Source organism: Dipodomys ordii, unplaced genomic scaffold (genome assembly GCF_000151885.1).
Source record: "Dipodomys ordii isolate 6190 unplaced genomic scaffold, Dord_2.0 Scaffold88, whole genome shotgun sequence".
Lineage (NCBI taxonomy): Eukaryota > Metazoa > Chordata > Mammalia > Rodentia > Heteromyidae > Dipodomys > Dipodomys ordii.
Window position 1 is genome coordinate 3,567,389 of NW_012267304.1, and position 13,145 is coordinate 3,580,533.

Below are 13,145 nucleotides of genomic sequence, written 5' to 3' on the forward strand. Positions count from 1 at the left end.
TGTGTGTGTGTGTGTGTGTGTGTGTGTGCGCGCGCGCGTTAGTCCTCGGGTTTGAGCCACAGCTCCACTTCCAGCTTCTTTGGTGTTTAATTGAAGATAAGTGTGTCCTACCTGGGCTGGCTTTGAACTGTGATCCTCAGATCTCAGCCTCCTGAGTACCTACAATTATAAGCATGAGCTGCCAGTGCCCTGCTCATCGGGTTCTTTTAATACAATTTATTTGGAATCTACTGAAACCTATCGGTTTTCCTTGGTCAAATGTAACAATATGCCTATAATATGCCTGTAAGCATTGACGTTCATTCTCTTAGTCATGACAAATAGTGATACTTCCCTCCACCTCTAATTTAAATGATCAACTCTGCTACTCAGAAGAAGGGCTAGTCAATTTTGATATTCAGGATGTTGAAATTGGCATGCCTAACCCTTCTTGTAGGAAATACTTCCTTGTTCATTCATAATGAAAATAAAGAGTCTACATGATCACAGAGGGGAGATTCAATAACATACATGCGAACAAATTGTGGGCTTCTTCAAGTACCACTTAAAAACAATTGCTATACTAATCAAAATTAGTCCCGCCTATTCATTAAAACAATCCCCCAAGGTCTGCTTTCAACTACTGATCCAACACTTCCAATAAACTGCTAGGACATTTGCCTGTATTTAAAATAAATTACAAATAGCATTTGTGAAAAACGATGTATATAGCCTATGATTCAGACTGCTTACTCAACTGGCTGCCAATACTTCTCTGATTCCACATATATTTTCCAATATAAAGATTTGGCATTTTTAACCCACTTATTTCAATCATAAATCAAGGTTAAGAATTGAATAATATGTCGGCTATACCGGGCTTAAAAAACAGACAGCCATGAACTGGTACCCTCATTTTGCTAATTCTTGCCTGTGTGGGTGAGGTATTTAGCCTCAAATATAAAATGGGAACTGCTTACCTCATATGGTGTTTGTGAGGATTATATGAAAGAGTACAAGAAGCACTTAGCACAGCGTGTGGCACCCTGATACTTGATCATTAAAGAAGTTACGGTTCTCTTAAGGAGGAATATTCAGAAGAGCTCCAGCAAAGCCATCCTCTGGTTTCTACTTCTATCAGGTTAGTATACTGCTTTGTAACCTGAGAGCAATATTTTGCCTTCTTCAGGATTTTACTGTAATCTTTTCACTGTAAGGTAAAGAGAAGTATATAGACCTAGGTCCTCCTTCATATGTGGTCACACTCTCTTCATATTATCAGAGACTGTGATGGCACAGCTATGTCTGAGAATTATTCCCCATCTATGAAAATATAGGCAATACCCCACAATGAGATACTTAAGTGAGGAATGGGGGTGATCGAATCCTATGTTCTGCTGGAATGTGAGTCCTTTGAATGAAACTGAAGAACAAATTTATAATGGGTCATGAGAAGGACACACCACACAAAGTTTCCTGGCCTCAACTGTCTTTATAGCTAATTGGTTCCAACACATTAAACTAGGACCCAGCACCTGTAAGCCTAGCTACTCAGGAGACTGAGATCTGAGGATTACAGTTCAAAGCCAGCCTGGGCAGGAAAGTCCGTGAGACTCTCATTTCCAATTAATCACAGAAAAAGTGATAAGTGGTAGACTGCTAGCCTTGAGGAAAAAGAGCTTAGGGACAGCACCCAGACCCAGAGTTCTAGGCCCAGGACTGGGAAAACAAAGACAGGAAGGAAGGAAAGAAAGGAAGGAAGGAAAGAAGGAAGGAAGGAAGGAAGGAAGGAAGGAAGGAAGGTAGGAAGGAAGGAAGGAAGGAAAGAAAGAAAGGAAGGAAGGAAGGAAGGAAGGAAGAAAGAAAGAAAGGAAGAAAGAAAGAAGGAAAGAGGCTGATTGCTGGTGGCTCACACCTATAATCCTAGCTACTCAGGAGGCTGAGATCTGAGGATTACAGTTTGAAGCCAAACCAGGCAGGAAAGCTCTTGAGACTCTTATCTCCAATTAACCACCAGAAAACCAGAAGTGGTGCTGTGGTTCAAAGTGGTAGAGTGCTAGCCTTGAGCAAAAAAGCTCAGGGACAGTGCTCAGGCCCTGAGTTCAAGTCCTACCCAAAAAAAGAACAACAACAGAAAAAAGAAACAAACTAAGTAAATACCAATATATCCAGGTAGAATGTACATAGGAAATGTGAAGCCACTCATTTCTGATTTATCAGATCAGGTTAATAGATTCTTTTCACTTATTAAAAAAAAAAGAACTGTTGCTGGGAAAGTGGGTCAGTGGTAGAGTGCTTGCCTTGCATGCCTGAGGCCCTGGGTTCGATTCCTCAGCACCACATAAGCAAAAAGAAAAAAGCCAGAAGTGGTGCTATGGCTCAAGTGGTAGAGTGCTAGCCTTGAGCTGAAAAGCTGAGGGACAGCGCCCAGGCCCAGAGTTCAGGCCGCACGACCGGACCCCCCCCCCAAAAAAAAAAAGAACTGTTCTCAGGACAGGAAGAAATAAGTATCCAGGTATGAGGAGAGGAATTCAAAGATGTACTTTTTTTTTTGTTGGTTGTGGGGCTTGAACTCTGGGCCTGGGTGCTGGCCCTGTGCTCTTCACCTCAAGGAGAGCACTCTTGAGCCACAGTGCCACTTCCGGTTTTCTAGTGGTTTATTGGAGATAAGAGTCTCACAGACTTTCTTGCCTCTGCTGGCTTTGAAGCTTGATCCTCAGATCTCAGCCTTCTGAGTAGCTAGGATTACAGGCATGAGCCACCAGTGCCCAGCTTCAAAGTTGTACTTTCTTTTTTGGGGGGTCTGGTCATGGGGCCTGAACTCTGGGCCTGGGCACTGTCCCTCAGCTCTTCAGCTCAAGGCTACCGCTCTACCACTTGAGCCACAGCACCACTTACGGCTTTCTTTCTTTTTGCTTATGTGGTGCTGGGGAATCGAACCCAGGGCCTCAGGCGTGCAAAGCAAGCGCTCTACCACTGAGCCACCTTCCTGGCCCAAAGATGTACTTTCTTGTCTAATTTTGCCTTAGACAAGTCTTGCATATGACACTACACCTGTATACTGCATACAGAGATTTAAAAATGATGAGAAGGCATGGATGTCACTGCATGCTGACGTGGGTTTTGCTTCTTAATATCCCCGTCTTCTTGACATTGTTGAATTCAGCTCATTCTCAATCAAGCAGAAACCAGCTCTGTCCATGCTCTGCTTTGTAAGTACAAAATGGCTTGCAGTCAGACTTATTCAGAATTTTCACCCTTCACGCCAGAATTTACCTTTAGAATAAAAAGGGCCTCTGGTAATCAAAATTCTAACATCAAAATGTTCTGAAACTAGAAATCAGACATATGTGGATCCTTGTAGGTACTTTCCAAGGTAAGTTATAGCCCCAGTTAAAGGTGGTAGAACGAAGCCATAAGATTCAATGTACATAAGTGAAAATGGAACTAGAAGAAATGAGGGGATGGATGAGGTTGGAAGATATGGGATGACATTGACCAAAATGTATTGTGCTCATAACCTGTTATGTTGACTAGAGACTACTTTGTACAAGAACTTAAAGATAAAAAATTAAAGGTTGTAAAATGTTGGTACTTAAGATAGAGATTAGCCAAACTATCAACTTGCATTTCCTTCTGTACTGCCCCTGGAGGGATTGGCTGGAGAGCCCTTGAAACAATGTCAGTTGGCACTGTTAGCCTTTTCATCACTCTTCTGAAAACAAGGGCTCTCGTGTGGTGCTCAGGTCATTGTGAATGCTGGAGACAAAAGTGAGCAAAAGGAAGGAACACTTTGCCAACATGGGTATCTGAGAATTTGTAGACTTAGCTAGCTCCCTTCCTGTCTAATTCTCCTTTGCCAACTTTTTCCCTGTAGTGACAATCACCTATATCAATCAAGTAAAGAAGAAAATTAAACCAAAGAGAGACATTCATTGAGCCTGAGAGAAGTTCTTGTCTACCATCCAGATATGCCCACCAACCAGCACTTGAGTGAAGTGCTGGCACCTACAGAAGATTAAGCACACAGTAGTCACTGCAGTAATAGCCAGGATGATGGATTACATAGGAGCATCTGGAGCCAGAGCCTCTTTGGAAACAGCCAGTTGTTGGCTTGCATGGGGTTTGTAATAAATTCACACTACTAGGTTGAAAGCCTCCTAATGACTACATTCCTTTTCTTGGCAATACAGCTATCCCAGCCTGGGCGAATGCTGGAAGGATTAGGCATATTTAGAAACAGCATCTTAAAGTTTTTTTTTGTAGCAATGAAATGACTCCACTAAAAATGTCTGTATCTTACAGGCGATTTGTTTCTAGCATTATATAGGGAGAAAGCTAGATTTGAGGGGTTATATGTAGTTACTAAAGGTAAAAAAGGAAAGTTCATGTTGTAAATCAAGCTATTGTTTTACAAGTCTGTGCACTACAACAAGGGTATTTCTTTTTCTTTTTCTTTTTCTTTGCCAGTCCTGGGCTTGAACTCTGGGCCTGGGCACTGTCACTCAGCTCTTCAGCTCAAGGCTAGCACTCTACCACTTGAGCCACAGCTCCACTTCTGGCTTTTTCTACTTATGTGGTGCTGAGGAATTGAACCCAGGGTCTCATGCATGCAAGGCAAGCCCTCTACCACTGAGCCACCTTCCTAGCCTCACAATAAGGGTATTTCTGCACAAGGCATCTTCCAGGTTAGAGCTTACTGTAATAGTATGTTCCTGAGAAATTTCTGTGTTTGGGAACTAGTGAGGTCTAGAATACAAATGATGCACAAGTGTCTTTCTGTTCATTCAGCCAGTTCTCAAACAGTTGAGATGTGATATTGATAACATCTGGGAGATTTAAAGGTGTGTAAGCTTATAGGTGCCATGTTATGACTCATTTTACTACCTAGATGGTTACAAAATGGGTTGACTTAGGGTACAAATTCATCAAATAGTAGATGAGCAATGGAATGACCATGAGTAATATTACTGGAAACTGAGTGAAAATAAAGCTTTATTTGATACCAAGATTCCCACAGACAGACTGACACTGATAATCCAGGCTGGGGCTGTACCTCAATTGTAGAGTACTTGCCTAGCATCATGCATAATGCCCAAGTTCAATCTCTAAGACTGCAAAAAATCCCTCACAGACTTCATAGAATTTTGTGAAATTAATTTTTGGTTTTAATCATTTTAAGTGATCAAATTTTAGCCTACATTATGTGCTTATTACAATAACTCACAAAAGGAGATTTAAAATGAATAAAATTTATAGAACCCAATAGTCTTCTGTTTTGTAATTCTTCAAGGTAACAAGGTAACAGGAGGAGCAATAGGTTCAAGAAAATAGTCCCTGGGTTATTGGGAAGGCCTTTTCTTATAGAAGTAGTCTCTTATGGAACATTGAACTATGCTGGGTGTGTTGAAAAGGTGAGAAATATTACTCCCAATATAATTTGGAATTATATATATATATATATATATATATAGTTATAAATGTTACTCAGAATATAATTTGGAAATAACCCAAAATATAATTTGTGACTCTGAAAACTCACAAAATAATTTGGAAATGTGAAACATTAATGGAAGGATATGTAAATTCAAGTAGGAATCTGTAGTAGTCAAAGGAAAACTTAATGGAACAGATAAAGTTAATACTGAATCTTAGAAGACAGATGTGACATGACTACCCAGAGAAAAGAGGAAGGGCATTCTAGAAAAAGGCAACATCAGTGTAAGCTTAGAACTGGAAATGAACATACTTGTGTTTGGATACAGTGAAGAAGACTAGCATCTTAGATTATATTAAGAAGGATGTCAGATAAAGTAAAAGGGTCAGTTTGTGTCCATGTTTAGAGAATTTTGGGAAATTCAGGCTGAGGAATTTGGATATTGTCCTCTATGTAACAGGTATCAGCTATAGCTTTAGGCTAGGATAATAACATGATGGTATTGATACACTATAAATATTAAAATGATAGCAATGTCCATAAAATTGAATGTCCGTAGAATTGAATGTCCATAGAATTGTCCATAAAATAGAATGTCCATAGATTTGAATGGGTAAAATCTGAAGGTATGAGATGCAAATTACTCAGGAAGCTGTCATTCACTCCATCTATGTGTGTGTATGTGTATGTATGTATGTATGTATATATCCATCCACTCAACCAACAAAAAGCATATAGGTATTTGATAAACAGGGTAGGAAATAAGAGTTTAGTAGAATGAAGAAGAACATAGAAGGCATCTCAAAGGAAGTATAAGGGATAATCTCAAACTTTCAAACTTTAGAACATAAGAACTTTAGAACATAAGAAGTATAGTACCACTGATAGAAACACAGAACAAAAGTTAGGATGAAAAACTGTTGTGGCTGTATGAAAGAAGAGCAGTTATTAGAGAGCCCTCATAATATAAATAGGACAGTCACCTATTTTACTTCCTGAAATGCAAGTAAGGAAAGAAAATATATAAAGAGTAAGGAGTCAAAGTCTTCCATAAGGATTAAGCTAGGTGTAAGCGATTCTGTCTAATACAGGATTCCATCAATTGGGAAAGGTTCTGCTGATGATATTACAGTGTAATTTAGAAAACAGTTTATTACTATAGTAGTATTACAGTAATTATTATGATAACATTTGTAACAAATTGTCATTCACCGTGTCCTTGAACATACCCAAGGGTTATGAGCTCATACTGTACCTAGGCAGCTCTATGGTATTTCTAGATTTCTGTTAGTAAGTCCTCCACTAAACAGGGCTGAAATCTATATTGTTTCATTTTCCAAGCTTACCACAGTTAAGTATGATCATTTTTCAACTTAAAACCCTTAAATCACAGTTCAAAGCCAGCCTGGGCAGTAAACTTTCTGTGACTTTTATTGCCAATTAGCCACAAAAAAGCAAGAAGTGGAGCTATGGCTTAAGTGGTAAAGGACTAGCTTGAGCACAAAAGCTCAGGGACAGAGCCCAGGTCCTAAGTTCAAGCCCCAGGACCGGCAGGTATGTGCACATGCACAGACACATACATACACTTAAAACCTTTAAGAGGATTGAAAGCAGTATGCATAGCCAACAATTTTTTTCACACATTTCAGTCACCAGAGTCACAGCCTCTCTGCAAGCAGTTAATTTTTCAAGTCTAAAACCATCTGATTGTGTGACTCACCTTGAGGTCCATGGAGGCCTTGTTTCCCTGGTATTCCATCCACTCCTTTATCTCCAGGAAGCCCACGAGGTCCAGGAAGTCCTGGAAGTCCAGTTCCTGGGGGTCCAGGTGGACCCTGTTGGCCCTTTTCACCAGGAAGTCCTGGGAGCCCTTTTTCACCTGGGAATCCATGTCTATCATCTCCCTAAACAAAAAAATAAGGAAGTCCATCTTAGAGACTTACGTGAAGAGCCCTCTCGCCATAGAATAGGTAGTCTCTAGGGTTTTGGATTTATTGAAAATTCCCTGTTAATCTAGTGTGGCAATCAATCTTCTTCTCTACCTTCTCAGAGTTATGTTATTGAGAATGAGTCTTGTTAACTCTGGATGACCTGAGAGTATAAAAATTCTAGATGTGGTTGGAGAAAGGCCAGGAAACAGGTTGAACACCCAAACCCTTGACGTTGCAGAAAGCAGTTGGATCATTTAAAAATGAAAGCTATTGAGAAAGTGAAACATTTTAAATTGATATGGTCAGTAACAAGGTTATTAGCATCTATCAAGTGAAATGTTGTCTATTTTGAGAAAAAAATTCCCACTTTACAGAGTATAAAAGAATGGAGTCAAAGACACGGAGGCAAAAGGAAGGACAAAATGCTCTGGACTCTTCTTTTTCTGCCTTGTCTCATGATTGGGCTTCATACCTTCTCCAAGTTACGTATGAGGGTTGATAGATATAATCACCCAGCAATGATTGATCAACTTACCCGAAGGCCTGGTAGACCTCGTAAGCCAGGCACTCCATCCATTCCAGGTACTCCTGTTATCCCAGGGATCCCCCGGTGGCCAGAATCACCTTTTTCACCTGGCAACCCAGATCCTCTATGGGCTGTTGGTTCACCCTTCTTTCCTTTGGGGCCAGCATGACCTGGAGGCCCAAATAAACCCTGGCAAAGAGACAAAGTGAGAAGTTGCAGACATTACAGAATTCTGACACCTAGTAGAGGTATGACCTATATCATGCCCTTAGATATATTTTGTGCTTAGATCTATTTGGTGTTGTGCTGGGGTCTTGATTCTATCATCTAGGATACTGATTGGATATTTTCTATATTCTTTTCAAACTTTGAAGTCTTTGAGGATCAAAGCCTTATCTCAATTCCTATTTTATGTTCAAGGTTCAGCATGGTGATAGGCAAATGTAAACAGTTTTGTAGAAGGCTGATTAAAGCAGAAAGGGACTTTAGAGACCATCTGGTCAGGCTTGTTACAGACCAAAGAAATCTAAAACTTTATCTCTTTCTTTCTTTTATGTGAAAGGAAATGACTGGTGAGGAGTGAGTAGTATTTGAGTTTCTATTGCTCTTTCAGGGCCAAAATTAGGCAAGACTTACTGGAGCCCCTGCTGGGCCACGTGTACCCCCAGAGCCTGGATCTCCTCTGGTTCCTTTAAGGCCTGGAAGGCCAATGAGACCTTGTGGGCCAGGCAGGCCTGGTTCTCCAGGTGGTCCAGCATTGTGGATACCACCATCACAAGAACAGAAACCAGAGTCTCCTGAGGGAAAAGCAGACAGCATCATCAAGAAAAGTGAACACAGATTTCAAGAAAAAGTTGTTATTTTTGTGACTTGAAAAACTTTCCTTAGAAGGCATCAAATAGTATGCAGTGATTTGAATGAACTATCTATCTGAGTATATCTGTGCTAGTCTGGGATGAAGCCCAGTCCTCAGTTAGTCCAATGTGCAGCAAGAGTCAAAACCCACTGAGAATCTGGAATCCAAGCTACATAAAGATTATTTCCACCAAAATGTCTGTTTCCTTGACATGCTCACATGCAACAAATGCTAAATAGACCAATGATCAGGATTTCAGTTAAGCAGTTTCGAACAGGTGTCAGGGAGTCACTAGGCCAGAGCTGTTGCAACCACCCATACCATTTCTTTCTTTCTTTTTTTTTGGGGGGGGGGTCCGGTCATGGGGTCTGAACTCTGGGCCTGGGCACTGTCCCTCAGCTCTTCAGCTCAAGGCTACCACTCTACCACTTGAGCCACAACACCACTTCTGGATTTTTTTCTTTTTGCTTATGTGGTGCTGGGGAATCGAACCCAGGGCCTCATGCATGCAAGGCAAGCACTCTACCACTGAGCCACCTTCCCAGCCCCCACCCATACCATTTCTATATGTACAATCTGGATATGTCTACGTTTCCCTAAGATCCTGAAAGATCTCTTTTTGTTTTTGGTGATAGCAGGCTTTGAACTTAGGACCTTATGCTTGCCAAGCAGGCACTCTTTGAACCTCTATTTACTTTTAGATAACTGATAATACTGGAATGAGGGAATAATCTGTTCTTCAAACAGTAAAGACTAAGCATAAGTGCTCTGGAATTTGAAACAGTTTGGATTTTTAAATTATTAATGCTTAACTGGTAAGGTCTATGCAAATAACAGAAAATCCAAAAATCCAAAATATGAAAGACTTTTGCTAAGCATTTTGGATAAGGGATACTCAACCTGTATTTCTCAAGTTTGACACTGGATCCCCTGAGTAAAGTACCTGTGACATTTTCTTATAAGGCAGCTTTCTGGGCCCTATGCCAGTACTCATCAGACTCGTAGTACGCCAGAATCTATATTTGATGACCTTATCTAGGAGATTATCGTGTACAATGAGGACTGATAATCATTGTCATAATTCCAGATTTAGACAAAAACCTTTTGACTCCAGGGAAATTCAGATCAGGTAGCATAATTGTCCCTATGTTAGAAAAGAGAAAGGTATTGAGAAATATACCAGCTCTATAGTGAGCCAGAGAAGGGCCAAAATTAACGTCAAAAATCCACACTTGCAATTAAATGTCCTTTCCCCTCAAAGAGTCTTTTGTAAGTCTGAAGAGTAGAAATCAAGTTTTGTAAAATAGCTGAACTAGGTCAAGTCCTAAGACTGAAACAGATCACTGCTCCCATACTTAAGCAGTGATATGACAGGGCAATGAGAAAAGAGAGGAACTTCTCTACTTGAGGCTAGACAGAAGACTCATGATCTCAGGTTCCTGAAGCTGCCAGACCACCTCTAAACCTCTCTTTGGTCAGTAGTTTCACCTTTCCTCTACACTGTCCTGGACTACAAGCACAATAACTGGACTGATTTGAGCCTCATCCTTCAGGAGCAGGAATGTGAAAAAGGGCTCAACACAGTAAGAAGACAGAGAGAAGCATTGCAGGTGAAGGCTAGGCTCATTGATCAGCTCCTTGGCATTAGTGAGGATTCAACTTGTTTTCCTAAAGCTAGTTGGCTTTTTCATTGTTTCAGGTCTTGACCTGTTCAGAGTCCTTTAGGCTGAAGGAGATGATAAATGGTATCCAGCCTTGATCTTGCAAACTAGGAAAAGTAGTGCTGGTTAGCACCCTTGGCTGCTGGCAACAATTTTCTAGAAGTGGAGATAATAGAAAGAATAGGTTTCAAGCCACTTTGTCCTGTGTGACCTCAATTCCAGTTTGTCTTAAAGCCCTAATGGTAGCACCCCTTACAATCCAATAATCATAACTCAGGATCCTAGATTGCTTTGAATTATATTTCTAAGGTTTGTTCAGTTTCTATTATAAAACCTTCTCTTAGGAGTTAAAGGGACAGTGAAACTCAAGGGGTCAAACTTGCCTTTTATTCCTTTGAGGCCTGGTTCTCCTTTTTGACCTTGTTCTCCTGGGAGACCAGGAAACCCTGGCTTTGTGTCATGTAGAATTTCAGTCTTAAATGCTGGGCCTGTAGGAATTAGAAATACAAAAATCATGTCAGATGATAGAGCCTGAGGGCTCATGTGACCCAGCACCGCATGAGCGCTTGAAGATTAACACACTGAGTAGCTACAAAAATACCCAAGATTTGGCCCAAGTCTGTGGCAAGGAACCAGCAGGTCTCTTGGTTGCTCAATTTACTATAGTAACACAAAATGTTTGCTGTAAACCAAGCACTGTACTAGAACACTACACATGATCAACGTACTTTCAATAATTCAAGAGTCCCATTTTTTTTAACCCCAGAAAACCTTCTTAGGGCAAAAGAAGAAATAGGTGCATGGTGTAGTGGTCAGTGGATTTAGAGTAAAATGACACATGTACAAAGAAACATGCCTTTTAATAAGTTCTCATCAAACTTTCCTTAGTCTTCTCTTAGGATTCTAGAAGTCCAACCTTAGAGATCTAAGGAGAGCATGCCCACCCTGTCTGTCTGTCTGTCTGTCTCTCTATCTATCTATCTATCTTCTATATCTATCTACCAACCTACCTATCTATTTCTGGGGATGGAACTCAGGGCATTACACATGCCAAGCAAGTGCTCTACCACTGAATTTTTAAAAACAAGGTTGCAGCCAGCTATGGCTTTTTCTTTCTTGCGATCTCAGCCCAGTCTACTAGAGCCCTCCAATGGAAGCTCAAAAGAGCCAATGCCTCTCTAGGAGGTAAAAAGCCAGACTTTTGGAGTAGAGTGGGGTGAAAGAAGGCAAACAGGTACAGAAATTGATTTTCACAGTGGTTCTAGGTTGCTTTCTGCTTGATGAAACACCCAGTGCTAGAATTCATATCAATAGAGGAAAACTTGGCAAGGATGTAGTCTTCATTGTTGTCCCTATGTAGTGATGTGTTCTGGTTTAGCTGTTTTAATGGTGAAATGCTCCATTATGGCTTATTCTTCAGTCTGGGCAATACCTCGGTCTCAAGGCCAAAGAAAGAAACAAATAACTTACCAGGTAGACCCACTGCTCCTGGTAAGCCAGGTAAACCAATTTTGCCAGGAAGGCCTGCTGTTCCAATTGTTGTATGTCCTGGGTTTCCTTGGTCTCCCTTGAGGCCTGGAAATCCCTGAGGCCCTGGGGCACCTGGTATACCTGGAAAGATACAAACCATATAAAAATGTTCATCATGTCAAATGGCTCTTCAAGGGTGTTCCAATCTGTAACATATGTAATATATAACTCAAAAATAGCATCTGGGAAACCATTTTTCCATCTCTTACATCAGAGTTAGAATGGCCCTTATGGATCAATTCTAATCTCTTGGGAAACAGGTTGAAGGGAGAGAGCAGAGGCAGAGTTTCTTGGTGGTGAACTGATGAGGAAGCATTGAGTCTCTAGCCTCTTTTCCATTTCATTTGGTTTTGTGCTAGGTGTAGCTGTACTTGGTCCCAGAGACTACTTTGTAAACATCAGCATCCTTATAGAGGTTCTACTCGGAAGAATTTAGAAGCTGGGAATTTTAGCTTATATGCCTGAGCTTTCCTATTTGGAATAATTCTGATCCCAGACTCTGGCAGTCTCTTTCTTTGCTTGCCACTATTGAATGACCTTGCTGACGATCCATTGTGTTAAGGGTATAATCCATAGCATCTGGGGGCCACTTGGGGCTTGAGTGCCTAGAAGAGCCTGGGTACGAAATTTCCTCTGGCATTTTGTCAGATCTTATTGGCAAATATCAGTTAGGATGGCACATCTACAAATGAGTAACAGGGCTCTAGATGCTCAGTCCAGGCTTCTGGTAGCTATAAACCTCAGTGAGAGACTCTGGGTATTGTAATCATTTAAGTCAAAGGAAAGCTGTTCACCTAGGCCCTAGTCCTGCCTACATTAGCTTTGGGCTGTCAGTGGGAGAATCTACCAACTATAGTTGATTTTTTCTTTGCATTTATCTAGGTGTATGACTAGATCCAGAGGTCTAGCATGAGATGCTAGGAACCAGAGTGGACTATTCTGTGGAAAGGATGAGTTAGTTTGCATCACCTGTTAAGGCTGGAAGGCCAGGGTTTCCAGAAGGGCCACGCTGGCCCTGGATGCCTTCATCTCCTCTAAGACCTGGGACACCTGGTACACCAGTGTCTCCAGGATAACCTGGCATTACAATAAAAGAAAATTCAGTAAGCACAGCACAGTGGAAGCTTACAAAAGCCATAAAATTCCCCAAAAGAGACATAGTAGAAGGAATTATCTTGGGGCTGTTAGTTTCTTTCTTTCCCTTTTCAAGTCACTTGGATGCTAA

At 41.0% G+C, this 13,145-nt stretch overlaps 1 protein-coding gene across 1 annotated transcript in view; it reads right to left on the minus strand.

The window, feature by feature from the left end:
* Positions 1 to 13,145, minus strand: part of Col4a6 (collagen, type IV, alpha 6) — a 318,218-nt gene that overhangs the window by 28,560 nt on the left and 276,513 nt on the right. Inside the window, exons 18-23 of the mRNA XM_013025852.1 lie at positions 12,890 to 12,997; positions 11,861 to 12,001; positions 10,774 to 10,878; positions 8,510 to 8,670; positions 7,883 to 8,062; positions 7,137 to 7,320 (exon numbers count right to left, since the gene is read on the minus strand). Of these exons, the coding sequence (XP_012881306.1) occupies positions 7,137 to 7,320; positions 7,883 to 8,062; positions 8,510 to 8,670; positions 10,774 to 10,878; positions 11,861 to 12,001; positions 12,890 to 12,997 (879 nt within the window). The remainder of the gene's footprint in view (positions 1 to 7,136; positions 7,321 to 7,882; positions 8,063 to 8,509; positions 8,671 to 10,773; positions 10,879 to 11,860; positions 12,002 to 12,889; positions 12,998 to 13,145) is intronic.